Raw genomic sequence first — 27748 nt, forward strand, 5'->3', positions numbered from 1 at the left:
ATTTTGGTTGCTTGTCTTAATTTTGGACAAGCACTGATGACTCTGAACAGGGGTTTTTTTTTGTCAATTGCATTTCTATTTTCTATTTTTTTATTTGTGTCTCGCTCCTTTTTTTGTCAATTTTATTGGAACAAATTTCTATCTGTATTCTTTATACAGAGTGCTGGTGGTTAAATCAAATCTCTGTAAGACTTGGAATCCTGAATGTATTCTGTGTGTTTGGTAAAAATGTATTAGTATTTTGTGTCTCTTTCAATAAAAACAAATTTTCATGCAAAGCGTTTTCTCCAATATTGGGTAATTGATCAACTTGGATTATAAGCTTCTCTTGAATACTGTATTTATTTATAATTTGTATGTTTTTAAAATTATTAAATTTTTGTTGCAAAAAAGAAGTGCATTATTATAAATGACTTGAACTTTTTTGCAATGGGACAGGGAATGCTTTATTATTATTATAAAAAAAGAAATTAATTTATTTTGTGGATAGAATAAGTTATCGTGATGTGTGGAAGAAGCCGTTGTACAGTAGTCGATGGCGAACTATCAACTCACAATTAGATGCATTTTTGATGGGAATTGATCTAAAAAAAATTATGGGTCCTTTAAACTCAGATATTTAAAGATATATATTTTTTAATTTACAGGGTAATTTAAAACAAATTTTTTACAAAAAGAAAACATTTCTGTGACTGCAATAATTTATTTATTTCACGTAATTTTAAAGATCAACTCTCCAAGTGTAATTTTTTTGGCAACACTGAAAAGTTTCCATCTTCTAAATATTTACTACAGTAGAAATGCTGTTTATTCAAAATGAAGCTATAAAATAAAAAGTTTACAGTGTGCTGCAATATGGAAAAACTTGTATATTGGGATTTTTTTCCTCACTAATTTGGGAGTATGTGTGAAAAGGCCAGTCCCACTGGACTTGCAGTTGAAGCAACTCAACTTCAAGGCACAAATGTGAGTCGATCTCCCCGTTAAAAGTCTCGCTGCAGAGAGCAACAGGCCTACACTAATCTAACGGTATACTAATCAATCATTACACTTCATGCATAGTTAGAAAAATTGATGGCAGCACTACACAACAAACATTACACACAAACAAACTGTACTAAAGATTCACTACACACACATTCCAACATGTACCAATTCGTTAGAAGTTCCGCAGAGGAATATGGACGAGGTGCATGTTTGGTTTAGTACTAGTTGAAGCAACTGAATTGCCTGATCAATCTGGTATTACAAGGCAGAGGCATACCCTGAGACAATCAAAAATTGAAAAAAATTCAAATACCTTAGTAAAACAATTACAATAGCACATCAAGGTATATTTTCTATTGATATCTTAACCCACTTCTGTTAATTTAAAACGACTTGACAAATCAAAAAAAAAAAAATTAGGCAACAGCAAAATTTCATAGGCACCAAGCGATTTCTCCCCGACAAAATCAGTTCAAAATAGTGTATTTTTTGACTTGTCCAGGACTTGGGGACCCCCTTTACATGCTAGCGGACACGCTGGCATAATTTCCGATAATTTTGGAATTAGCTTATGTAGCAATATCATACATGCATTTTTGAGATTGTCATGGACAAAATAAGTTCATGTGACACATGATTGAAATACATAATACTATAATAAATAATATAGCGTGAACATAGAGTTTTTGATTGATATCTGAAAAGTTACGAAAATTTATTAGCAAACGCAAGATAACAACATGCAGACATTTTTAGAAATATTAATGATTTTTTTGTGTTGATGCAAACGGTTTTCCTTTTTCATGTTGACAGTATTGTACAATTTAAAAATTCAGAAAAAATAACCCCTCTGATGTTTATAAATTTTATATGCACGTCACCAATCAATAATACACTTGGAGATTAGCAGAATTTCTAATAATCTTAACAGTGACTGAGTTGATTTACAACAATTTTTTCTTTAATCACCACCACCAATAAACAGATCACAAAGTAATAAAAACAAGTAAAAATCCAATAATTCGAAAAACATAGATGATACAGTTTTCACAGAGACAGGATTTTATTAAATGCCAAAAATTTTATTGCCGAAATAGTTACATTTATCATCGACAGGTAGCGCTCAAATCCCATATTCTGTGCCATCTGTTAATGAGAAATATAACTATTCCGCGGCAATGAAAATATTATTGAAAAAATTTGGTCTTTTTGTGTGAGAAAACATCAAGATATATCACCAGCATACAATAAATATTGTACAAAAAAAGTCTGTTTTTGACTTTTTTTTCAGGGTTTTTTTGCAGTATGTTATATCCGGATTATTTTCTCAGTTAAGACCATTCTTTTGGTTTGTTATATCCACAGAGCAATTACATTTTTAATTGGGTTGCTGTATTTTTGAAATATATGGCATCCATATCTGTTATGTGTATCTTTTTCTCATCCACCTCGTTGGGCATTTTGCCTGTTGTGGCGTTGTATTTGTATAACAGAGGTAAAAATATATAGGCGTGAATGGGCCAGATTTTAAGGATTTCATATCCGTATGTTATATCCACTGTTTATGTTATAGCTGGGTTATGTTATAAGTGTACTCGACTGTATATGCAACTTTTTGGAATTTCGGGAAGGGCTGATATAAAAGCATTTAAAACATAAGGTTAAATTAGGAGAAAGTAGAGATATATTACTACAATGTCAGATTTTTTCAAGTACTCTAGCACTTTCCACTAATACCGCCGGTTTTTTTTTAATGCGAAATTTTTTATTTCAGCTATGTTTTATGTATTCGAGAGGTTTTTTTGTGAAATTTGTCTTTTGGAATTCATTACTGCGAATAAATGCGAAATTTCTGATTTTTATAATTTTTTTTTTTGCGAACTTTCGAATTTTTTTTTTTTTTTTTGCGAAATTTTCGTATCCCTAGCAATAATACTATTATATGTCACCTCCAAGGGAAAGAAAAACAGCGTCTCTCTCCCCTTCCGTTATTAGACTTTGAACAAAAGCTGACTCCGCCCACTGGCGGTTCATTTACAGGACGGGGGGTGGGGAGAAAGGAAAACATGTTATCTGGAAAAGAAAACTTTCAATGGTAAATGGCCGGGGGTTAACTTTTTGAGAGGGTTTTAAGTAGTTTGCCACTGTATAAGGATTAATTACTGCAGTCATCGGAATGTTTCCTTCTTGTATCATTTATTTTGAATTACTCTGTACATATTTCATATGGGGGGGAAAAGTTTATATGAAATCATTTTCTTTCAAAAAAAAAAAATCGCATTTGGGAAGTGCATTTCTCTGTCAAAGGTTATGTTAATAAGATTAAACAATTACTATCAATCACACACACAGATGAGTTGGTTTTCTTATGCTAGAATTTTTCAGATGTTCCGAAAGAAAGTGGAAAACTAAATTTATTGGAAAAAATTGCAGAGAATAAATAGCCGACTGCGGTAGAATAGAATAAAATGAGTTTGAAATACTGCCAAATAATATTTTTTGATGGATTATTTGCGAGGCATATTGCGAGAAACGACTTGACGAAATTTATTATTGAAATATTGAGGGACTCTCAAACAGTAAAGTCAGGCGTATAAATTATGTGGATGAGGCGTCTTGTTCAGTTCCAGTGTGAATCGACCTTGTATTTGCGCAGACAGTCGCCCTCTTTCCTCGATGATAGCGAACATCTCTTCTAGAAAAACTTGGGTAACCTTTCGCGGAGATTTTTTTTATTATTATTTTGTTTTCGCTATACGTTCAACAAGAATTCCGTTGAAGGCAATAAATGCCGAGGCTAAATAACTTCATACTTGTGAAGGGAAGTGAAAGGTGCACACGATGGCTGATTCATGATTTCTCAGCGTTCATTGAATTCCCGTTGGATGATTTTTTCCGTATGTAGATGTAGTAATTATTTTTATAATTTTTTTATTTATTTTTTATTGTCGCGAGTGTGTGTGTGTCTGTGTGTGCCGAAAGAACAGATGGACGGCATTATTCTGGCGAATGTTTTCCTCTGTCTCTAAAAGCGGGTCATCATCATCAGCTCATTTGTGAGCGAGTGTTTTGGCTAGGATCCAAGTCCCTGACACTCTTCAAAGGTGAAATTGACTGGCGGAACATACATTTGGTGCATGACGACTGTATCATGGCTTTTTTTTTTAAGGAACTTGGTGTCAGTTTGTACACTTTGGTGAAAAAATAAGTTGTGTGTATGAATACGCTAATCAAACTTCTATTGTGCCCGTGCTTATGTGTAGGAAGTGTAATTACGTGGGCTTTTTCTCAAAGTATTAAACGTAAATAGGAAAAGAGAAAACGTCTTCTCTAGTAACTGTACACTCCCCAGTAATGTTACGGGCGCCTTCTCATTATGCATTTGTTTTCTTTCTTGGAATCTAGATAGGCTTTCGTAATTGTCATCTTTTCAGTTTGTTTCCATCTTCAAAGAGCATTGGCCATCTTCCGCCGACTTCCAAAAATCAATTGATCTATCAAAATTTCTCAAAAGATTAATTTTATTTTTAGTTTTTGTTTAAATACTGTTTTTTTCGTCGTATTTTCGTGAGTTACACTCCAGTGAAGTTTTATGACCGAGTAGCAAGCTTTTTGTTTGGGTGCAGTTTGTAACTTAAACATGAAACATACGGCAGTACATTCGATTCTTATGCTTCGAATATTTTGACATTAATGTGCGTTTTAGAGGTCTACTCCGTTCCGAGAGATCTGTCTCGTCTCCTCGAAAACTGTTCGAAAGAATAAGATGAATAGGCTAATAAGGGGTATTTTTCCGAACTGAGACGAGACCGATCTCGGAACGGAGAACGGTCGTCACTGAACTGCGTGAATATATCGGCTGCCTCATGGAACTGGGTGCATTTCTGTAAAATTGGTGGGATTTTCTAAACGAGAATATACCCCACTTTGAACGCTCATGTCTCAGGAAGTGTACGGTTTAGATCAGGCGTGCGCAACCTGCAGCCTACAAAGATGTTCGTAACAAGAAGTATCCATCCACAGAACACGATAAGTACACCAGTTTGTGGCACGCGAGCGATAATCATCTCTCATATAACATTTTAGGCTCGCGTACTGAAAAGTTTATTGTATTTATAAAAGTAGCTGATGGTTGTTATGATCTCGTTTAGAAAATCCAACGACACCCCCACCCTTCCCATAGATATTGTATAAACACATTTTCAGGTTTAGTACCCAATTGCTTTTTACCGTGATGACTTTGTAAAAAGACGCGGTAATTTTTAGGCCATGTCTACACTCATGTGCAAAGTCGCAGAACACGTGTTCCGCGACAACGTTCTGCGACTTTTCATCGATAGAAGTCGCAAGCAAGTCTAAGTCGTAAAACACGTCCACACTCATATACAAAATCGCTCAATACGTGTTCTGCGACTTGTCGCTCGACAATTCGAGCGATTTGCTGCGTGACTTTGTATATGAGTGTGAACATGGCCTTTTAGATTTGTAATCTTATCGATGACACACAACCCATTCCATTTTTTCAATTTTCCTAAAGCTGATCGAATGAGTTTTCGTTTATCAACGTAATGCGATACTTTCTAGTTTTCTGATCCTCCCATAACGACAGTTCATCGTATTGCACAGTGATTTTCATTCTTCGAGTGTGCCCTCGAAATACGTTTGTGACTGGCGAACCCCTTTGTCATAGGCGGAGATAGACTTGGAAATCTGGGGGAAGCACGATTATGATGTCAATTCATATATACACATATACATTAGATCAGTCGACTCTACCTTTGACGCTGCCCCCCCCCCCGTATCTCCGCCCATGCTCTTTGTGTACTGCAATCAACACAACTAAAACTTTGCATTTTACTATTTGTTTTTCTGCTTTTACTGATCATTTGTAGCTCACCCTGAATGATGCGTGTGTGTGTGTAGCCAATTACGTACATCAAAGATTACTCATACCACAGGTTCATTTTATAGCGTACACTGCCCAGCTCTATCGATCATTGTCAATTTTAGCCACTGCCTTGGATGAGGGCTAGACGGTGTCAGGTGCTTTATTATGCATGTATAAATTACGTATGTGCACACACGATAATAAAACACAAAAAAAAAAAAAAAAGTAATACAGCCGAATCCCGTTTTAACGAATACCGTTATAGCGAAAAAAATCTCGTTTTAACGAACACTTTTGTTATCCCCCCAGATAAGTTTAAATAGGAACAATGCAAAAACTTGGAATTCCTTTATAACGAAATTTTTCGTTGTAACTAAGGGATTTCTCCGGTTTCTTGGAGTTCGTTATAACGGGATTCGACCGTAATACAAATTGCAAAAAGAAAAAAAAATACAATAGAAATAAATTTGCAAAACAGCTCTCAAATATCGCCTCACGCGAACAGATGCCTTATTCGGCGCTGTTATATGCTTTTCAACCATGGCTCGACGTTGCCGGCCGGTCAAAAGGACTTAGTATTGCGGGCTTCCATTTGAGCCCCCAGCGATCGGTTGAGCTTCTGCCGCCATACCACAGGCTGGAAATCAAGTCTGGTGGCAGTCTGCTTCCCTTCCATATCCCTTCTGATAGTAAAGGAACGAGGTTTACTTTGGAAGAGTACATGGTACTGAACAATAAAAAATACTCGAGACTATGCAGAAAGGAGCAGAGTGTTTCTCATCAAATTTTATACGTCTAGAATAGTCTGATTAGAATACTGAAAATGACGGTCATTGATGATTGGGATGCCAACTGGTTGGCGGACGATCCTGAGAGAGAGAGAATTGTCATTCTCCCTTTTTTTTTACCCTTTCTGTATATGCTTGTCCAATTTAACCCTTAAATTCATAAAATTACCTTGATGTGACAAATGCGAAAGCCTATCATCAAATCGCTGTGCGAAAGCTTTCAACCTAATGATGCTATTATCCATTCCGAGTGATGGGATTAGAACGCATTGAGTCGCGTTCTAAATCAACACCATACTGAAGGTACGTTGTTGCTCAAACACACTATTATTATTTCTGGTATTGTTTTTGAGAGAGGCTTCGACAGTTATAGGATCGAAGGAGTACTTATCGCAATCAACCTCATCGCGATTTAAATTTTATAAATGCGTGGCATGTGAAATGAACATTTGATAAAACTACTTATGACATAATTAGTTGAAATTATTCTTGATGTATGAGAGTGTTGAAAACACGATGGCCGTTGTATTAGTCTGCGTGTTATTATGTGTTTGACGTACACGGAAGCCTCATCGCGTGATCTCTGTGATGTGCTCTTTCTTTCTGTCTCTCCCTCTCCAGGAATTCTAAATTGGACGTTAGAGCTCCTCCACGCAAATATCGATCCAAGTTTCACCAAAAGAAACATTTCCCATTTCCTCCGTGGTGAAAGCTCCATTGTATGTTGATAAATTTTTTTCATCGGCATTTTGATCATCCATTTTACACTTGAAGTAGGAAAAATGACTTGATGATGGTGTTTGCAGTTGGTGGTCAGTGGAAGCGAATTGTGTGAGTCAGAACGATGCGCTATCGGCGAGTCCGAGGTTAATGTTTGGTTTTTTCCTCCCGGTTGTCTTTCTTTCCCCCAGAGCTCCGTATTTTCATTCGTTACTCAGAGATTGCGTCAGTCGAGGCAATATTTACTATGGTGTTACTGCTGGAATTCTAATTTTTTTCTTCCTCGTTTATTTTTGAGGGTCCACCAAAATATATATATATATATATATATATTTCCTTCTCCCTCTCCTTGTCGCGGAGAATGTGTTGAGGCAGGTTCTGGGCGGTTGCATTTAGGAAATCAAAGTCAACCGATCGGGCATGAAGGTGACTCGAACATCTAATTAATCTCTATTGAAGAGCGGATGAGAGAAATGATTCGAGTTATCAAGATGAGTAATGTTAGTTTTTTTTTTCGTCCACTTTGTATAAATTTGTAATTATCCCTTAATGCAGCATGGAGCTACAATCAATTGATAGTATCAGTTATTCCTTTTTAATTGGGACCAGAAACTTTTTTCTGAGGTTTTCTTGTTTTTCTTCTATTTTTCCCCCATTTTGTGGAAACTAATGGTTAGTTTAAATTAAAAAAAAAAAAAAAACACTTTTCCTTTTTTAATAAAGTGTTATATTATCGTGGTAAAAACATGATTGAATATGACGATTTCAAATGAATTCAAGGAAGAATTAAGATTCGTGAACGTCGAAAAATTCTCGTGATCAATATTGATCATATTGATTTCTTCACCAGGGGCAGGGTCTATCGAATGTATTTGTTTCATCCCCCCATATCAGAGAAATAAAAGCTCCCATGTCCTTCCACTCGATAAGTTAGGTGTCTTCAGCATAGCGCGGGCTGTATTTGATGTTTTAATGAGGCCCGCGAGCCCCTAATCTATATTACATACGTTGCCAAAGAGCTGTTTGGAACATATTTTGAAGACCCTGCTCCAAGTAAAGTCACGATATCCTGCGTGGTATCTTTAGCTTATGCTGCATCTTTGGAACGTTGCATCTCCCTACTCCCTTTAAGAATCAGAATGAGAAATTTTGTCGTCGGTTTCAAAGCTTCACTTTAAGAAACGCTGATCTAGTATATTAAATTGATGTTAATTAAGATTTTCAGTGAGAGGTACCGAATAACCTTTCGGATGTATGCAAGGTGAAAAGTCCGTTTTACCTCAAATGACTTTTAAACCATTGATTATAAAAACAAACTTTCAATTAGGAAAAGTATTTAAATAGCGTACTCATCTTAGATGCTCCATTTATTTTACCAAAGGCCATATATGTGCCAAGTTATAATTTTTTTGGTACGATACTCTGGTCCTCTAACTTCCAATTAAAAAATTGTTTCCTGCTCTCTCCTGAACCCCAAAATGAAAAAAAAATTAATGTTTAAGTGCAATACTCGTTGGATATTTTAATTCAAAAATCGCTGAAAATGAAAGGAAGAACCGCATAACTAACGGACAATCTCATTCTACTTCATATGCCATTTTTCCCTCATTTCCAGCAATTTTTGAGTTAAATTATCTCAGACAATATTGCTCGTTGTCATTGGAATTTTTTTGTTGGGATCAAGAGAGACAAGGCAATCGAGCCATGACTTAGATTTTTCTTAGTCGGTTTTCTAAATTGATCCTTGATAAATTTTTCATATGATACGTGCGCCATAAATAAAATTTAATGCATTGCTAACATATCGACATGCCTTCCCCAATAGGCCAGGTTTTTTTTTTTATGTTTGGCCCCCAGGCAACCCATAACCCCCCGAATCAATTTTTGAAAACTAAATATTTCAAAAAAATTTAAAAGTACTATGCCTAGATGTCTAGGTTAGGAAGGCCTGTCAACTTCCTCCTTGGATAATGGATGCAGATATTTTAGGAGGCGGGAAAAAAATGTCTTAAACCCCTCCCGGCCCTATTGCCATCTTGCTCATATAATATGAAATATGGTCTCCAATGCTGAATTGCAGCTTATGGGAGTTTATTGGTATGAATGTGTTTCTCTCCTCTGCGGTTACGTGATGTTTGTGGACGTGCTATGATTTCTCGGAATTTTTCTGCTCGGGTCTACACACACCCGAAGAAAAATGTCACCTCTGGAATGTCTTAGTAGTAGTATCTTGTTCTTTGCGACGAAGTTCAACTTGATGACGCGTGCATTCTATAAAACCTTATTTTCATTGTATTATTTCCCTCTTGCTTTAGTCAAGATCTTTTTTTGCGTCTTAGTTCCTTTTTATATCACAAAGCAGCTGGAATTTTTCTGAAATTTAGGAGGGAGAGGCTCCTCTTTTCTTTTGCTCCATTAAAGAGGCCAATGATGGGGGATTTTTCTTTGAATCTTTATTGAAACGCATGTGGTGATGACAGAATTCGCACATGAAGTTGCTTCAACGAGCAGAGGCAGTATAGGGGATGAGAAAAATTCAAAAGTGTTCTTATCTTGAGACTTGATGTTATGGTTGGTTTACGCGAGGATAACAGATGTAAAGTAAATAAATGAGACGTATGTTATGGGAGGTTCATTGCAATGATTGATGTGTTGTTGTGGGACTGTCTGAAGTTGCTCATACCACACAAACACACACAACTATGCAGCAAAGGGTTAGCACGAATTTTTTTTTTCGGTGTGGATATGAAGATGCAAAAAAAATGAAGAATATAAATCAAGGTTCTCAACCTTTTTTAGCCACCACCCTATATAACCAGCAAGATTAGCTTTGCAACCCATGGGACTGTTTGTTCTTCGAAATTAGTGAAACCAGTGACGCAGTAAGTGCATTTTTATAAGAAGGCTGCAAATGGATTTGTGTGACCCATCTCGGAAGCCTCTAGGAATCAAGTTTGGTTTGTGACCCATAGCTCAAAATCGTTCAGCTGTAAGTACATTCGTACGACCTTTCTCGGAAGCCCCTGTGAATCAGAAGGGTTGGGACCCATAGCCAGTGCCGTCTTAAGGCATGGGCCCACCCGGGTACGGCCGGAGGGTCTCGAGAAGAGGGGCCTCACAAAAATGAGATCTGGTTGAAATTTTCGAGAATTTGCCTAGTAGGGCCTCAGAAAAATCACTTGGCCCGGGGGCCCATGATGCTCTAAAGACGGCCCTGTCCATAGCTCAAGAGCTCCGGTTGTTAGTTTATGTGAACGACCCATCTCGGAAGCCCCTGCGACCCATAGGTTAAGAACCCCTGATATAGATATGTTTCGATTGAACAAACGTAATTGCTGCTGACTTCGCGGTACATTCTTTGTGGTTTTCTTTTTTGTTTGCTTGAGCAAATCTTTAAATTTCAGAGTAGCAGTTTGAGGTCGCTGCTTGTGTGTGGGACGGCACAGCGCATGAGCATCATCTTCATCTGTTGCCAACGGCTGCAGCATCCATTTCTCTCTGTGTTGTGGAGATTCTCTCTCTCCTTCTCCCTGTTCTGCCTCTACATCCTCCGATTCTAGGAGAACTGTACCCCGTCGCTCCTGTTTTTCACCACCAACTCGGGTGCTCTCTTCATTTAGTGTGTGTGTGTGTGCGCGTTCATAGATCTGACGCCATCGCAGGAACGATCGAGCAGCCTACGCCTTTCCTCACCATGGGATTCGGATAGAAAAATTGCTGGAATTTCAACGTTTTAATGAGAAAAAGATGTGTTTCAAATAGTCCGTTTTTTTAAATTGTGTCTGTGCGTTGAATCTACTGTGCTATCACTAATGGATATCCAGCATCAGCCGATCTGGGAGAGGAACGGCAATTTCGCTCATCAGAAATGTGAGTAAAAATAACTGGGATGTTGGGGATACTGCGCATTCCGTTTTCTTCAGGATCTGGAGCCTATGTTTTAAGCCTAAAAAAATAAATAAAAAAATGAAAGCAAAAAATCGGGTTGTGTTTCTGGGAATTCCTTCATATTTTGGGATTGATTTTTCGCGAATTCGTCATTTCTCTTGTCCTATTGTCATAATATTTTCTCATCTCTGTTTAATTGTCTATAAGATGCTCTAAATGAAAAGATGGAGACGGTACATGTAGTTTTTTTTTCATCAGTGTACCTGTATGGAATGATTTTTTTTATACATCGATCTTTTAAATTCAAATAACTTTGACTTACGTCAGAAAAATTAAATGATTTTCGCAAATTCGATTAATTTTTTTGAACTTAGTTGAAGGCTTCAAAAATCTCTTCAATTTTATTTCTTTCATTAAAAGGTTTTTTTTTTACTTTTTATACGATGGAAGAAAGTTATTTTCTAGACTAAAATCCCTAGTAGGAATTAATTCATTTCGTCCCAGATCATTCTTCTTTGGCTGAATAATAAAATTATTGTTGTAGTATATACATGATCATGTAATAGAGGGCCTCCAGATATGATAATGATCATATCTATGCCCTCACTTATTGAAATGAAATTTTTCGGAATGTCTTAGAATTTTCTATTTATTTTTTTTCCTACTATTTTCGGTAAGAAGATGGGAGGTGGGGACTTTTTTTTTTCACTCAAAAAAAAGGTTTTCTCAAGGTGAAATTAATTTTGTTTCTCAACTTTATGTCAATATATTTAATAAATATTGATCTTTGTTGAAGAAAAAAGCAGTATCCTATTTTATCGCATGTTGCCTATATGAGTTACTTACCCGACCCGGCGAATGTGATTCGCCATACGGGGGTATGTTGCCTATATAAAATAATTAATGGCATGTGATATCTAATTTTCTTTTTATTTGAATGGTGTAGCCAGGACTCTATCAAGAACACCATGGGCCTCCCCCCCCCCCCCCCCCAACTTTGCTGGAATTACCAGGATGTCAGTTACTCTCGAATATCATAATACCAGATCTCATAATCATGAGGCCCTACTATGGACTGAAGGTCCCTTCCCCAGGCCATGCTCTTGTGGGAACCAAGTCCCGACTTCCGTATATGCAAGTGGAGCATTTGTCCTGGGGCCCCCAAAATTTGAACAATGTATATTTAATAGCCAAAAATCTTTTACCCCAGTCGCAGGAAGAGGGGAGGGGTTTTGTTTCAAAGTCATGTCTTTGGTTTGCCCATGCATTAAAATGGCATGAGATGCAGCCACTCTGCTTCATACAATTTTAACCCCCTCTATATACTCATTGTACTTTAAAGCACCAGGTTAGATAATTTGTTAGTATCAACTAATGATGGGACGAATAGTGATTTGGCCCGATACTGAATATTCTGTGGCTGATTGTAAATTTTCTTAAAATCCATCACAATTATAAATAAAATTGAGGTTTTTTTAAATTGAAAATAAAATTATTGGTAATTTCGAATGATTGATAATGAATTTTAATTATGCAATTCATTACTTAAATATAAAAAAACTGACTATTGAAAGATTTTTATTGCCATGATACTGATAATCAAAAACTATGAGGTATTGTATTTTATATTTATTTCATCAATTTATCAATATAGAATCCCTTTATTTTTCAACACTTGTCACAATTTTACATCTAATCAAGAAAACGTCAACCAATATTTATTCTGAACTAGTAATACTAGTTCAGAGTACCTATATCATAAAATGTATGACACATTTTCTTATTTTTCCACTTTAGATGTTCTTTGCCCCCCTTTTGCCTCTTGTAGTAGCTCAATATGTTTCTTGTCTAGGTGCATTCTTCAATTAGTGAACTTGCTTAATTGCAGCAGGATTCTATTTTCAGTTTCATGTTTTACTTATCCAATAAATTCACGTAACCTCTTACCTATATCCCTGCCCCTCTTATGAATATACCCTATATCCCTCTTTTAAAAAAGGGATGTACCACATACAATAAAATGTAATCATTTTTAATTTATGTGAAAAATTCCAATCAATATAATTTTTTAGAATTAATTTATACTAGACTTTTTTAGAATTAGTTTGTTGTGCTTTAAATGTACACAGATAGTGGGCCAAATACCTAAGTATTATTTGACCAAACCAAATATTTGGCAAAAAGGACAGAATAGGCTGAATACCGAATAGCAGCAGACTATTCGTCCCATCTCTAGTACTAATTGTATGAAAAATAGTATTTGTTTTATTATTATTTTTTTAACCATTTTCTTCTTATTCTTAGAACAGGGTTGAATTCCAACACTTGATGTGTTAATGTTATTTCAACAAGTTCTTATTGTTCCTACTTTCACAATTTTTTTTTCCTTTCTGGTAGGTGCTGTCCATGCTATGGATGGGTCATCACCAACATCAATCGGAAATAAGTTCTCACAGAGAAAAGCTGACTGCAATTCAAATGATATTGGGATCTCCGATTCACAGACCTCAGACCTAGTTTGTGGACCAGAATGTGAATCCCTGGCCAACCATAACACAACTGAGAAGAAGTAATTTCTATTCCTTTTTTTTCTTCTACTAATGCATCACATATCAATTTCTGAGCTGAACATTAGTTTTTTTCAGTATTTGTGCGTTTAATTTCGGTTTTTATCTTAGACTTCTTGACATATTTGTAAAACTATGCAGATCAGAGTGATTTCAAATGTAAATTTTAAACACAATTTTAACATTCATTCTTCAACCTTTTCAAGATCAATGTTTATTACATATTTCAAAATTAGTTTTAATAAGATGAATAATTAAAAATAAAAAGAAATTAATATTTTTATGGCCTATTTATCTATTTAAAGCTATAGGTCTATATCTCAGTAAAAAAGTAAGTATTTAATTATTTTGTTCCATGTACCCAAGTTTCTAAACTTCTTGAAAATAAAATATCATGATTGGGACTAGAGAGGAGGCAAGAAGGACATGTGTCCTTGGTGTTGATCTTGAAGAGGCATTAAATTTTAGATGGTAAAGGGGAAAAAATTTTTACTTTAAATTTAATGCAAAAAATGTTGTAAACGAGTTGTTTGTCTCTGCTCCCTAATAAGAATTTAGTTACTGCTGTGGACCTACCTAAATACCCAAGATTCTTCCCCCAGGCCATAGCTTTAATTGAGGTCCACCTTGAAAAACTCTGATGATCTGTTCATTTGAAATACAGCATTTCTCATTTGCTCAAATGATGAAAGATTAATGCCAAACTGATGTCTACATAGCAATATCCGCCAGAGAGTATTTATGAAGTCTTTAGATTGTGCTCTTTCTTTTTTGGTTTGCTTATTCATTTTTCAGCAGGTTTCAATCTAGCATTGTCGGAGCTTATTGAAGAAAAAATAAAATAAATTGGAAAATGAACACGTAAAATGTTTTAAGAAACCAGTTTGATATTGTTAAATTAGTGGGAGAAATATTTGTTTGAAACAAAAACGTATGGTGGCTGGATGCTGAATTTTGGATTTAAGGTCAGAAAAATTGTTATAAAAGGGTGACCATATTTCTAAAGGATAGGATATTTTATACCTTATACACACAATGCTTGTTAAGATAAGGAATTCATGATTTAAAAAATATGTATTACATTGAGATAGGCAAAAATATGGAAAAAATTATTCTGACCCATAAAATACGAATCAAATATGGTCACCGTAATCAAAAATAATATTTTTTGTTTTTCAATGAGTCAATTCTTCTATTTAACCCTAGAATACTAATTAAAATTAAAACTGAAAAACTGCATGTTAACTGCTTATATGCCTACGTTTCTGCGATGTAGAGTTCGTGTTCTAGGGTTAAAATATCAAGAGGAAACACATAGCATTGGAAAATAAGTTGAGCTTGATGGTAACTTTTTCAATTATTATTCAATCACAGGAGAAAGTTGGCCTCATGATGAAAAACATTTACCTTTTGATCATAATTTGAAATAGAAAAATTTATCATTTAATTGGTGAACTTAATTACATCATTATTATTATCTTTTATAATTAAATAATAAATAAAAGCAATCATATTTTTTTAAATCTTTCTTATTCATTTCAGCTTACGAAGTTATATGGATCATTCTCACGAAATTGGACGAAAAAAAAATTATCAAAAAAATAAATGTCAATCAAAAAATCTAAAAAAAATTCTTTGGGACACTTGCAAATAAATTAAATAAGCTCGGCAATGAAGTTTGATAAAAATTCATGGCAAAAAAAAAAAAAAAATTTAATCTAAACCATAAGAGATAGGCAAATCAGATGAGGCATTTTGCCTGTTTCAGCGCTTAACTTGATATTTATCAGGGGGTCTGCCCAGACATTTTTGTAGGATCCTGTTTTTGTGGAAAGGGTTATTAATTTTCTGAAAAATAAGTAATTTTTTGGGGGAAGCAAAATAAACTAGTTAATTTATCACAAGAGAAATGAAATGTCAAATTATGGTTTCACTAATTTGTATTTTGTGTAGGGTCCGTTTTTCAGATCCAGTATTTTGTGAATGGTCTGGAAAATGGACGAAAATTTTGGCTGGACAGACCCCTAATTTATGCTTGACAATCACAACATGTTTCTACTACTAGGTAACATGTTTCATCTACATTGGTATTTCATTTTTAACTTAGACAAACACTGATACTCTGAACAATTTTTTTGGCACTTGGATTTTTTTTTATTTGTGCTTATCACTTTTTTTCGTCAATTTTAATGAGGAGAACAGATTTATAATTTGTCTCTGCTTTGCTAGAGTGCGACTTGCATTCTTAAAGCAAAATCTTTAGATGAAACATTACTGCAGCATGAGTCAAAGAAAGAGGCTACTAATGTCTCTACTTCAGTGCCTCACACCACAGTGCGTGAAATAAGGATGGTAGGGTCGTGCCTCCAGTGGTGTAGATGGTAGCATACTTGCCCGGTATGCAAGAGGGCCTGGGTTCGAGTCTAGGCGGACACAAGATGACTTTTCTTTCAAGTTCACCTCAGCATAATATCCAGAAAATAAATGTTTCCTAAATATTTTTGTTACCTATTATCAATCAAACTTTTAGGTATTTTGGACAGAATTTTTTATTTTGCAGTTATATTTGCTTTATTCACAGTTATACTTTCAAATACTATTTCACTTGATCATCACATCATTTATTTTGTTAATATTTCACTTTCTGATGAGCGCCGACAAGTATGAATGCAAAAGTGACAGCAATGAATAAGAAATCTAGAATAAGATTCTAAAAGTAAATGACAATATGATGATATGAGTAAAAGGATAAACTACTTTTATAAAAAAATAATTACTTTTTAACTCTGATGTTCTATACATGTTTAATTATTTGTTCTGAAGTTTTTCCCATGTTTGTTTATACAGTATGCTCTTTCTTACTTATACAGTGATTTTTATGGGAAATTTTTTTTTTTCAGCCACCTCGTTGGGCAATTTGCCTGTTGTGGCCCTTGTATTTGTATATATTATTGGCTTGCGAATTTTACTGCTAACGATAATTTTTCCAACGTTTTTCTGCCTTGGCTAACAGTGAATACAGACTAGGCTGACAAAGATTTTTGTTGATATGGATGCATGCGCAAAAATAAAAGAAAAACAGCTTGATGAGCTAAATTTTCTTGCCAATCAAAATGAATTGATATGCAACTTTCACTCGAGTCAGATAAATTAATATCCATCTCGAAATCGCTTTTCAGATACACCTCTACTTCTCTTTCAGAATGATTTTAAGTCATTTTCATCTCATTTTCCTGCATGGCCCTGGTCATCAACTACCTGCTAAAATCTCTTCAATGAGACAGAACGGTGGGCCATGATCTAGTTAGGTGGAGAAAAACTCTGGGACAAGGCCATAGCAGGGGAAGGGGGAAAAACTTGGAAGCCTGGTTCCCCCCAAAATATGAGAAAATGACCGAGAAAAGGAAAAAAGATGGCCAAATCTGTTGTTCATTGGGACTCAGAGTACTTGAGGGCCCCCCAGTTATTTTAGAGTATACAGTATAACGCAACCTTCCTCTTTCATGGCGTATGCCCTTCAGTCCCGGTTATCTGACAACCATATTCACATCCTAATCGTTCACTTGTTTTGACGCCTCTATGTAGAAGTAGTTTGATAATATTTTTTTATTACTTTGTGAGTTGTCAATTTTACACTGATATGCTCACTAAATGAAGATTTTGAAAATGTCCAAATTTTTGACAATGATTTCCATTCGTCCCGGTTTTGTATGCACCTCATCTGGTCACCCTACCCCTATACTAACTTATGATCAAACCTTCCTTCTGGTTACCTAATGCCAGGAAGAAAGACATCTTTACATGATTTGATCAAAAACCAAAGCATGTTTGAAACGTGCTTTTCGGAAATATATAATCAATGTCTCTGAACTGAAAAGGGGTAAAGTGAAAATAATTATCATGATATATAAAAAAAATGTGAGTAAAGATGAAATATAAAAGTATACTGGGTGTAAAAGTATATAATTAACAAAAATAATATATTTTTGCTTTAGGATAGAAATTTATCAGTGTAACTTTTGAAAAATTCACTGGGGACAGCCAGGAGAAAGACATTGCCTTAACAAATTTTAAAAATCTATTGCTGAAAATATTACAAAAAAGAGTGCCGTCTTTTTTGAAAGAGGAATATAAATAGAAAGTGATAAGAAAGAGACAGTTCTGTGTCAAATATTTTTAATGTAAACTGTTACCTATGAGGTGCTGTATTTAATGAACTTTCAGTTAAAAAAAATTGTTTTTGAGTGTTTTTTTTTTATTGTACTATGATTATATTGTCCTGGGGGGAGGGCGGCATTGCAAAATTAAGCATTCACAACTACTGACAAACTTCAAGCGAATATTGGTATGTCTGCCCATATATCAAGCTACTGTAATTGCTAAAGCATGTATGAAGTGTAGCTTCAGATTTTTACACATGAAACAGCTGTATTGATTAAAGTTATCAGGAAAGATCAGAGAGAACTCAAATTTAAAAAAATTCCAGAACTTGTGGGGTGTTAGTGACATTAAGAGTGTCTGTAAAAAGTCTGAAACTTTTTGGAAAATAGTTTTTTGTATGAAAAAATTTGTGTATTCATGAATATCTTCATTATAAATGCATAATAAAGTGTTAAGTAAGAATAATCTGCCAGACGATAGATAGCCTAAATTGATAAGATATTTTTGCCTACAAAGCAAAGGATGTTAAGAGGTGTTCGATACCTAAATATCCTTGTCAAAATCTTTCCTTGCATGGAGGTACTTACCACAAAAACGGAGAAAATTTGACTGCAGGAAGTCCAGCACCAAGGGGGTTTGTGCACCATCCCCTCAGCAAGATATATGGGAGAAAATGATAATGCCAACAATGAGCTGTAGGTCCCGGTTTAACTAGGCTTGTTGCACAAAAAATTGTGGTGTGACAAAAATGATCAATAATCTGCCAGATATTAAATGTCATAGTTGTCATCAGTGCATATATTTTGCATTATTTTATCATGATTTGGTTATGTTTTCAAGGAAGTGATATATTCTTTTGCTTTTTGCTCAAAAATATTGCAGGATCAAAACTTCTGGCAGCTTTAGTCCGACTCAAGGCCTCACTGGTGTGAAGCAAAAAGATCTGAGCTATGACGACTTATCAAGGAATATCGATGCCAATCTGGCAGAAATCGACATGGAGACGTTTCGATCGGAAGACATCAATTCCATTCTGGCTCTCCCTGCCATCTACAGTGGGAATTATGAATCTGTCAATCATGGGGAACAATGTGCTTCAGTATCAGGATCATTACTGAATGGATTAGAGATTGAAGCGTCTGTAAGGTAAATGTTACTCACTACTCGGCTGTTTGTGGTGTCCATGATGCATTGGATTTTATTTGCCGATTTTCAAAAACTTTGTCAATAGACATGGTGTGAGCCATGTTTTTTTCTGGAAGGGAAAATAAGATCTGGTATGAAATCTAAAGTCAATTCTAATGATCAAATTTGATGTGTTATTGCAAGGTAAAAATTCAGAATTTGATTCATTAGGTTCTTATTTGTGAGAAATTCAGTTTTATACATTGTAATGAGCAGCAATACTTTCTCTGTAAATTAATCTAAGACACTTAAAAGTTATAAGGTTTTAAATGGAAAATACCATATCCTCTCCCCCCTTGCATTAGCCTGCATTCGAGGAAACATCGAGTGAGACCAGCATGCCAGGAATATCTGTATTTTCAGACATGTTGGGAAATTTGAGCCATAGATTCTGAAAATTTCTTAAACACCTGGACTCAAAGAATCAATTCAATTGGCTGATTTGAACCTAGTCTGTTCACTGAAATTTAGGATCTTTTGTGTGTTTTACAAACTATGTTGAATATAGCAAATGCAAACATTAAATTCCATGTACCATAAATCTTGCTTTGTTGCAAATGTCAGATAGTAAGCATATTTGTTTGTGTAGAGTAGATGAGCTAAATGAAAAAGTAAGTAGGCTGCAAAGTATTTTTGTATTCTTTGATCATGTGTTTCATATTTTAATAAGCAGAGAAAAAATTACACTTCAAAACATGATGTTGTAATACAAAAGCAACAGCATATTTTTCTATCACAGACTATTAAAAAAAAATACAGAATACAGAATTTTTTACTCTGTATTAGGTTAATGAAAATTAAGTTAGAGCTATAAGTAAATGTTCAGTTTTCAATCAGGGTTGTTTGGTTTAAACCATGTTGGTTTAAACCATGGTTTAAACCTTGGTTTTAACCAAGTGGTTTTTTTAAAAAAACCACTTCGGTTTTTTTCAAAAAATCAAATAAAAGTTGCCTAAATATAAATTTTTTTTCCTTGAAAATATCATATTGGTTCATTATTAGCCAAAATGTTTCATTTTTACCACATTTTATATCCTTGGGGTACATCCTGATGGTATATCTTTAAATGACATAAGATTTTGTAAGTGGTTTTTTTCAAAAAGTCTCATAAAAGTGGCCAGAATATATATATATTTTTCATATGAAGTATCTTAGTCATTTAAAGTTATATATAAAAGCCTAAATTTCTCATTCTTACAACATTTTCTAACCTTTGGCTACATTCTGATGCTCTATCTTTAGCAAATTCATGAATAAGGATTGCATCACACATCTAAATGTAATGGTGTATTATCTCACAGGGTTTTTTTTTCCCTTCACAAAGCAGCAGCTACAGTAGTGACACCATCATGCTAGGGGCAGGTGGTCCTATAATCCAATAAAGACACCAGCTGTCCTTAAAGGACAGACTAGTGTACTAGTTCTAACATTACCTCACATACATTTTCATTTTCTTTCCCATAAGAAGTAGCACATCTCCTACTGTATATCTCCCAATCTTAATATTCTCTCTCAATAGTTGTTTTTTTTTATACTTTCACACACACACTGTTAAGTCCAATTAATCAAGGTTCTACTGTATAGTAGTAACAGATTTCCGAAAAATGATCAGCTATATACAGGGTGATTATAATTAAAGTTTTGATTCCAAAACTATACAATAAGTACTGATCAGAATGACTTGAAAATTTGCATGGATACTCCTGAAGCAATGGAAGTTTCTTTCGCAAAAGAAAAAAGTGTAAAATGTGCAAGTAGACGATGCTGTACTTGGCCAGCAGTATAATCTATTTTGTGCAACCACATCATTTCAGAGCAGCAGCATCAGTGTGTGGATAGAACTTCTATCAAGATGCACATTGCAATACCAGCTGCTAAAGACCCATTTTGACAGGATGCACCTTAACCCTTGCAACTTCTGGCTGTGGGGATACCTCAAAATGTTATAAACAGTGGTCAGATTAAGTGGTTTAATAAAGCTGAATTGCAAGCACATCCACATTATGACCATGGGGCATACTCTGATTCTGTTGTTGAACAAGAATTTTTGTACTTTCAACCTCATAGCCAGAACACGCGGTGGACAACATATTTAACATTTCTTAAGTAAGTTGTAGTTATTTGTTCAATTACTTCTTTTTTTTTGTGATGTTTCCATGAATTATGAAATTGTGAAATACTATAATTAAGGTATCATTCTGCCATGACTGGCTATCGTTTCCATTCTGCGAGCAAATTTCCCACATGTTGGATGATGTCATTAATTTTCCATTTTTAAGTATTTTTTCCCCTTTATCAAATAAAATTGAATTTTTTCAGGAATATTCATGTCAATTTTCAAGTCATTCTGACAATCATTCTTTTTTTACAGTGTTTTGAAATCAGAACCTTAGTTATAATCACCCCGTATATCGTAAACCATTGCTAATTAATCTGCATTATTTATGCTTCATTAAATACATTATATTCACCTAATTTTTATTACTTTTTGCAAAATAGCTTCCTAATTAAGTATACTGAAAGTAACTGGAGAAAAACCTTTATATATTACATGATTAATAATAACATTAAAAGAATTTTCAAACACTCAGTAATCCATTGAGTTAAGCAAAAAATAATTAAATTGCAAAAGTTGGTTTTTGTTAAAATGTAAGAAATATTTATTGATTAATTAGCATGGGAATAGTGTTAATTAAATTAATAAACATTTTATTTTAGTTAATTATTGGAAGTTTGAATGATTTTTCAGATATTTTATTGTTTTTAATGTTAATACTATTTAAAACAAAAAAACCGGTTTAAACCAAAAAAACCTGGTTTAAACCAAAAAAACCCGGTTTTTTGGTTTTTTTCAAAAAAACCGGTTTTTTTACCAACCCTGGTTTTCATTATCTTTAGCAAATACCTGGATTAAACATGATTGCTACAACAGAGACTATTATTTTATTCTGATTCATATATCTATTCAGTATAGATTAGTGTCAATCTTTTCTAAATGTATCATGATCCTCATTGAACCTTGCTTCCATACGTGCCAGGAATTTACTAGATTCCACCATTCAAAAAGCTGGTGTCCCCCAAGCAGTATTTGCCAATATGCATCAGATTTCACTCATAATTCAATTTTACCTCTCAAAATTTCATTGAAGAGTAAAAATAAACCTTCAAATTTAAATTCTAAAAGGTAATTTTTTTAAATAGTTATTTCCACTGATAAAAAATACTCCTCTCGTTTTACGAAAATACTCATGAAAATTTTGGAGAGGAGTGAAATTACTATTTGAAATTATATTTTTTGATAATACTGCCCCTGAGTTATGTGGCATATCACTGGCTTTGGGAACCCAACCGAATATTGCCAAAAACCTCATTTCACTAAATAGAAAACAGATTCAACCGGTTATACAAACCATCACTGTTCATACTAACCTAGCAAAACATGTGCACAACTGTGGCTATGCAGATTCGTCTATTTGTCTGTGTATGGAGAGGAAGATGAAACTTCACTATGTAGGATGATGCCCTGCCTTCTCTATCCTGAGAAGGAACTACTTTGGTGATCATCAGGTGATGCTAAGTGAAGTAGTAAATGCTGCCAGCATTTACAACCTGGTAAATTTTCTTAATTATACTAAACACCTGAATTCATGGTGAGTATCAATTCTCTGCTCTGATTCAAACTTTGGTGTGTTTTTTGCAATAACTTAATGTTGAGGTTTTTGGCCATATCCCTAGATCTCCTCTGCTCCTTTTCTTTAAAAGGGTATCACAGATATAGGAGCAGCCCCCCCCCCCTCATTTGTTTAGATATGGCCTATATTGTTTGCAAGTATACTATAATATTCCACTAAGAGGGGTTTGACAAAATGGTAGCAGTTACTATGCCTTGTGCTCCCAATGCTGCTGCAAAACTTCTGGGAAATCTCTATAGAATGATACTTCTTCACATCTAACATTTACATAATCTACAATTCATGTTATACTATTTGGTGTCAGTGCAATGGGCAAAATTAGGAGCTAAGCTCTTCCCACTTGGAACACCAAAGAATGATGATGATATGTGGCATTTCAACTACTGAGGGGAAATATGGGTTATAGTTTATTACTATAATTTATTACAGTGTGTAACCACATGCTGTTTGGAATGTAATTTACAAGTGTAATTTTGTAAATTTTGAATGCTATCTGATGGGCATCAGGGAACTAGCATTATTCAAATGCATTCATTGGGAAATAGATCCTAAAAATATCTTCAATTTTTTCTAGAAAGGATTTGGTAAGAGTAAACTTCCCCTGTCTTCTTCTTATCGCTTGTAGGTCCTTGGCTGTACTTCTACTGCAATTTCAGGACAAAATAACTGGGTTCCAAAACTCCCAAAAGAAGAAAACACTTTATTTCATTTATTATCCAACATCCCCAACAAAACTGTCATGTCTCTTCGGTACAAACTTCCACACTACTCTACCTTTTCGAATGTCCCTTTTCGTTTTTCTTTTCTTTCTCTCACGAATTCTGTTCCTCCCAGGTTTTCTTCCAACTCTTTTCTCCTGAACCGTACATTAAGTATTTAAAAAAATATTTTTTTTCATGCTCGGATCAAGATTGATGGTATGGTTATTTCATATTTACTCTTAGCTACAGATTCTTTTAGTTTGTGCAAATGAGAAAAGTTATGTGATCACATCATGTAGGCCTTATTATGTTTTTAATCTTATTTTTTGTTCAGAAAATACTAGTAATGCATAGGTTTACAAAATTCAATTAATAAAATTATGTATATTAATTGATTAATTATACCCCAATAATTGTTCCCCACAATAAGCATTGCAGTGTAGAAAAAACACTAAAGTTAAATTTTTAAGCTTAACTTGAGTGCTGCATCACCATATCTGTTGAACCTTTGCAGGATAAAATTTTGCTTGCACTGTATTACTGTTTTCTTGTATTGTACAAATAAATATTTTCTAGAAAATGCTTGCTAAATACTGATAACCAATTCTGAATGATTAAAATGTGATGTGATTAGTTAGTTTTTGAAGGGTTACACAATAAGCTCATAGTCACTTCATTCAAGATGGTGATAGTGTTTTTTAAAACTAATATTTTAGAAAAGTTCATTAGGCACACATCAGTGTAAATGCAGCGATTTCCCCCAAAATTATTTTTCTGAAAACATAAATGTTGAATATAATATTGAATGATGTGAGATTTATCTTTCTTTTCAGCAACCGCAACTCTGAAGACGAAATATCAATCTGTAAAGATGAGCCTCTATTTTCCCCACAGAGAGAGCCACCTGTTCACGAACGTGCCATATCTGTTGATAGCTTGGACAGTAGTTCAAGTTATGATCAGGACTTGGTTCTCACTTGCAAAGCAAACAAGAATAATTACACCATCGTCTTTGAAGGCAGTGAAACCCAGTTTTCTGAAGATTCCGAATATCACAGTGGTGGTCGCAGTAGTGAGGGTGAGAGTAGCAGGTCAGAAGTTTTTCGCATAAACCAAACAAGTGCATACACATCTAATTCTATGATACAGTCTGACTTGGTTTTGACAACTTGGAGCAATTTGAAGAAATCTCACATTAGCAGGCGGAAAAGTCGCTTTGCTGAAATTTCGATAAAGAGCCAGAGCCTTCCAAATCTGTTCTGCCCATCGGCATTAGTATATGATAAAAAACTTGGTCACTTGGCGAAACTGAAGAGGATCAAGAACTTACATTTCTTTGACTTTGAAAATTCTCATCCAGGCAATGCACAGATCAGGCAATGCTGTTACCCTTATACCTTGTCACTTGTCAAGTTGTTTATGAAGTACAAAGTGTCGAGTAGGTCATCAATTTGTTCAAGTGAGCATTCCAGCTCAAGTAGTTCTTTGATCTCTCATTCTTTGAACAACGTCAATAATTTGCATACTTCGTCACCAAAAAATGCAGCCAAAATACGTGAGGAAAAATGTAACGAGTTGACAAATCGTAATTATAATATCAAAAATATAAGTTGCGAAAATATCAATTCCTCTTCTAAGAGGCAGCTTTTTGTGGACAATGCAAAAGTTATTGATTGGCGCTCACCTAACTGCAGAGAGACAAACATCAATGAGAAATTGAATGCTGAAAGTTCAGAAATCAATTGCAATAACAGGCTTGCTCCGTGTAATAACAATAACCAGAATGCTACTAAAGATACTTCTATAACATGCATTTCTAACACTGCTACAACTCCCAGTGGAGGAGAGTGTGACAATTCGCAATACTTTGAAGATAGTCTTATTGAGGCTCCAGTTTTGCAAACCAAAAACTTTCATGCTACACCAATTAAAGAGGAAGAAGAGACTGATATATCCAGCGGTGATGATGAACTGATGAAAACAAGCGTTGGTAGTGATAACAATTGTGATAGTGCTGCTGATGATGTGATGATAATCCAAAATAATGCTGTAGATGTAGTTTCTAATACTGTGAGACCAGAAAACGATCATAATTTGGAGAGAATAAACAATATATTCCCAACTTCAAAGTCCAATATTCAACCCACGACTGCACCAGAAACCGAAAGAATGAACCTAAATAAGACAGGACAGTTTGTTCAAAACCAGCTGCAGGAAACCCCTACAAAGCAATGTAATGGAAATTTTTCAGCTAATGCAGAAGCTTCTCCAATGCGATCGGTTTCATCATCTGCTAGACATTCTGGCAGACAGATCAGTGGAATCGAACATATGCTGATACGACACAGTTCTTCTCGAGAAGCAAGCCCTAATTCAAGTGGGTACGTGAGCAGCAGGCACAGTTCTTTGGAACGACTACAACGTTCCGTGAGCTCGAATGCAGACTCACCTTCAAGATCTCTGCCCTCTTCTAGATCCAGTAATATCCAATTGACAAAAAGTCGTAGTTGTAGCACTCAGATTCCTGTTCATGTTAAAGATTGCTGCATGCAAACATCTGTGAATGGTTCACCGACATCAAACATAAAATATGTATTTGTGAATTCTGCTGGGGATATTGTTTCCAAACATAGCTCCAATGAAGACATATCTGCTAGACAGATGGATAAGCCAGACTGTAAGCCAAAGATGCTGTCAAAATTTTCATCAACAATGCATGAATCGCTCAGTAAGGATGAAAAGTGTATATATGTATGCTTTCCAAATTATTCGTTGCCAGATTTAAGCTTCTTGAATTCTGTAATGTCTGATAGTTCAGGTTCTGTGTTCTTGTCTCCAACAAAATTCAATCCACCGCAAGAGATGATAAGAACCCTTCCAGGAGATTCTCCAGATGGTATTGATGACGGATGTAGGAGAAGATTACTGAGCATTAAAGATTTGGACTCGTTGAAAGTTTTGCTACCTGATAACTTGAAACATTTGTTGAATTGTATAGAATCTGAAAGGAATGTGCCTGTTGCTGCAGGTCCAGAAGTTGTGGAGAAAGCACATGATTCTGTGACACTGGATTTGCTGAAGACGAAAGAACCAGTGAAGGTATCTGATGCAACTAAAGCCAATATTGCCACTACAAACAAACAGTCACCGAGTGGTATTCTGAGGAAATGCTCTGTAGTTCAGTCTAAGAAAAATGATGTGTCACCAGTATCCACATGTTGCCAAATGCATAAAGCATGTCCTGTGCCAAAATCTCCAAGTCATGTTAACATTCAGACATGTAGGCCATGTAGTTGCCAGCCTTCACCACCGGTCTCTTTGGATCATTCATATTTGAATAATGCTAGTCATGGATTACATATCCCGATGCGTGATCAGTCAAAGGCCTGTAACACATGTCCCAGTTGTATTGTTTGCCCTACTGGAATAAAAAGCAAGGATGCATCAGGAATGAACTTCTCTCAAACATCAAAAGATACTGGATTATGCAGGAATGGAGCAGTACCCGTAAGACCGAAGACAAACCTTGGCCATTTTGCGAATGAGTTTCGTCTGGATGGAGCTACTTGCTTTCAAACTAAGCCTTGTCATCAACCAGTTCCATGTTCCACAACACAGCATGAGTGCGAAAATTTTGACGGCTCCTACAGATGCGAGAATAACTTATGTTGCAGTTCACGGAAAAGCATCTCTGGCAGAGCAGGGGAAAACTTCCATCATTGCCAGGATGGAACAAAAGAGGAGAAGATATCAAATTTGCCTTTCAGAGAGACAAGTGCAAAAGCTCAGGGATCACCAAACAGTTTTCAAGGTAATTGACATATACATAATATTTAATATCACACTGAAAATATGTACTGTTACCCCCCTCCCCCTCCTGTTATATCATGCATGTCGAGGGATAAATAGAAAATATCATATAACTTGGGACTTTATGTCGATTCTAATGTTAAATTTTTAACAACAGGTATTATAAGGAAAAACAAACGAAATATCCAGATTCATGTTATATAACAAGGGGCTACTGTATTAGTGGTTTTTCCACTATGAAGGTGGCAAATACAATGATCGTTTTTATTCAACCAATTATTATTTTTTTTCTTTATTTATATCTTTCTTTGCTTTCAAACCAGCAACATTTATATACAGTCGGCCCCCTGTATTCGCGGGG

General features: G+C 35.1%; 1 protein-coding gene across 3 annotated transcripts in view; it reads left to right on the top strand.

Moving 5' to 3' along the window:
- The window catches only part of LOC149087377 (uncharacterized), a 62591-nt gene that overhangs the window by 19038 nt on the left and 15805 nt on the right, over nt 1–27748 (top strand). Inside the window, exons 1-4 of one of the 3 annotated variants that reach the window (XM_089231454.1) lie at nt 7743–7883; nt 13669–13840; nt 18882–19145; nt 24411–27388. In XM_089231454.1, coding sequence (XP_089087580.1) covers nt 13683–13840; nt 18882–19145; nt 24411–27388 — 3400 coding nt within the window. In that variant the 5' untranslated portion in view covers nt 7743–7883; nt 13669–13682. Of the gene's footprint in view, nt 1–7742; nt 7884–10998; nt 11254–13668; nt 13841–18881; nt 19146–24410; nt 27389–27748 lie in introns of those variants that run through there. The other 2 variants (XM_089231452.1, XM_089231453.1) reach the window with 2 other exon arrangements.

This window comes from Pholcus phalangioides, unplaced genomic scaffold, assembly GCF_987345545.1.
Source record: "Pholcus phalangioides strain wild (caught in Gottingen) unplaced genomic scaffold, Ppha-v1.0 ptg000004l_1, whole genome shotgun sequence".
In the NCBI taxonomy this organism is placed as follows: Eukaryota; Metazoa; Arthropoda; class Arachnida; order Araneae; family Pholcidae; genus Pholcus; species Pholcus phalangioides.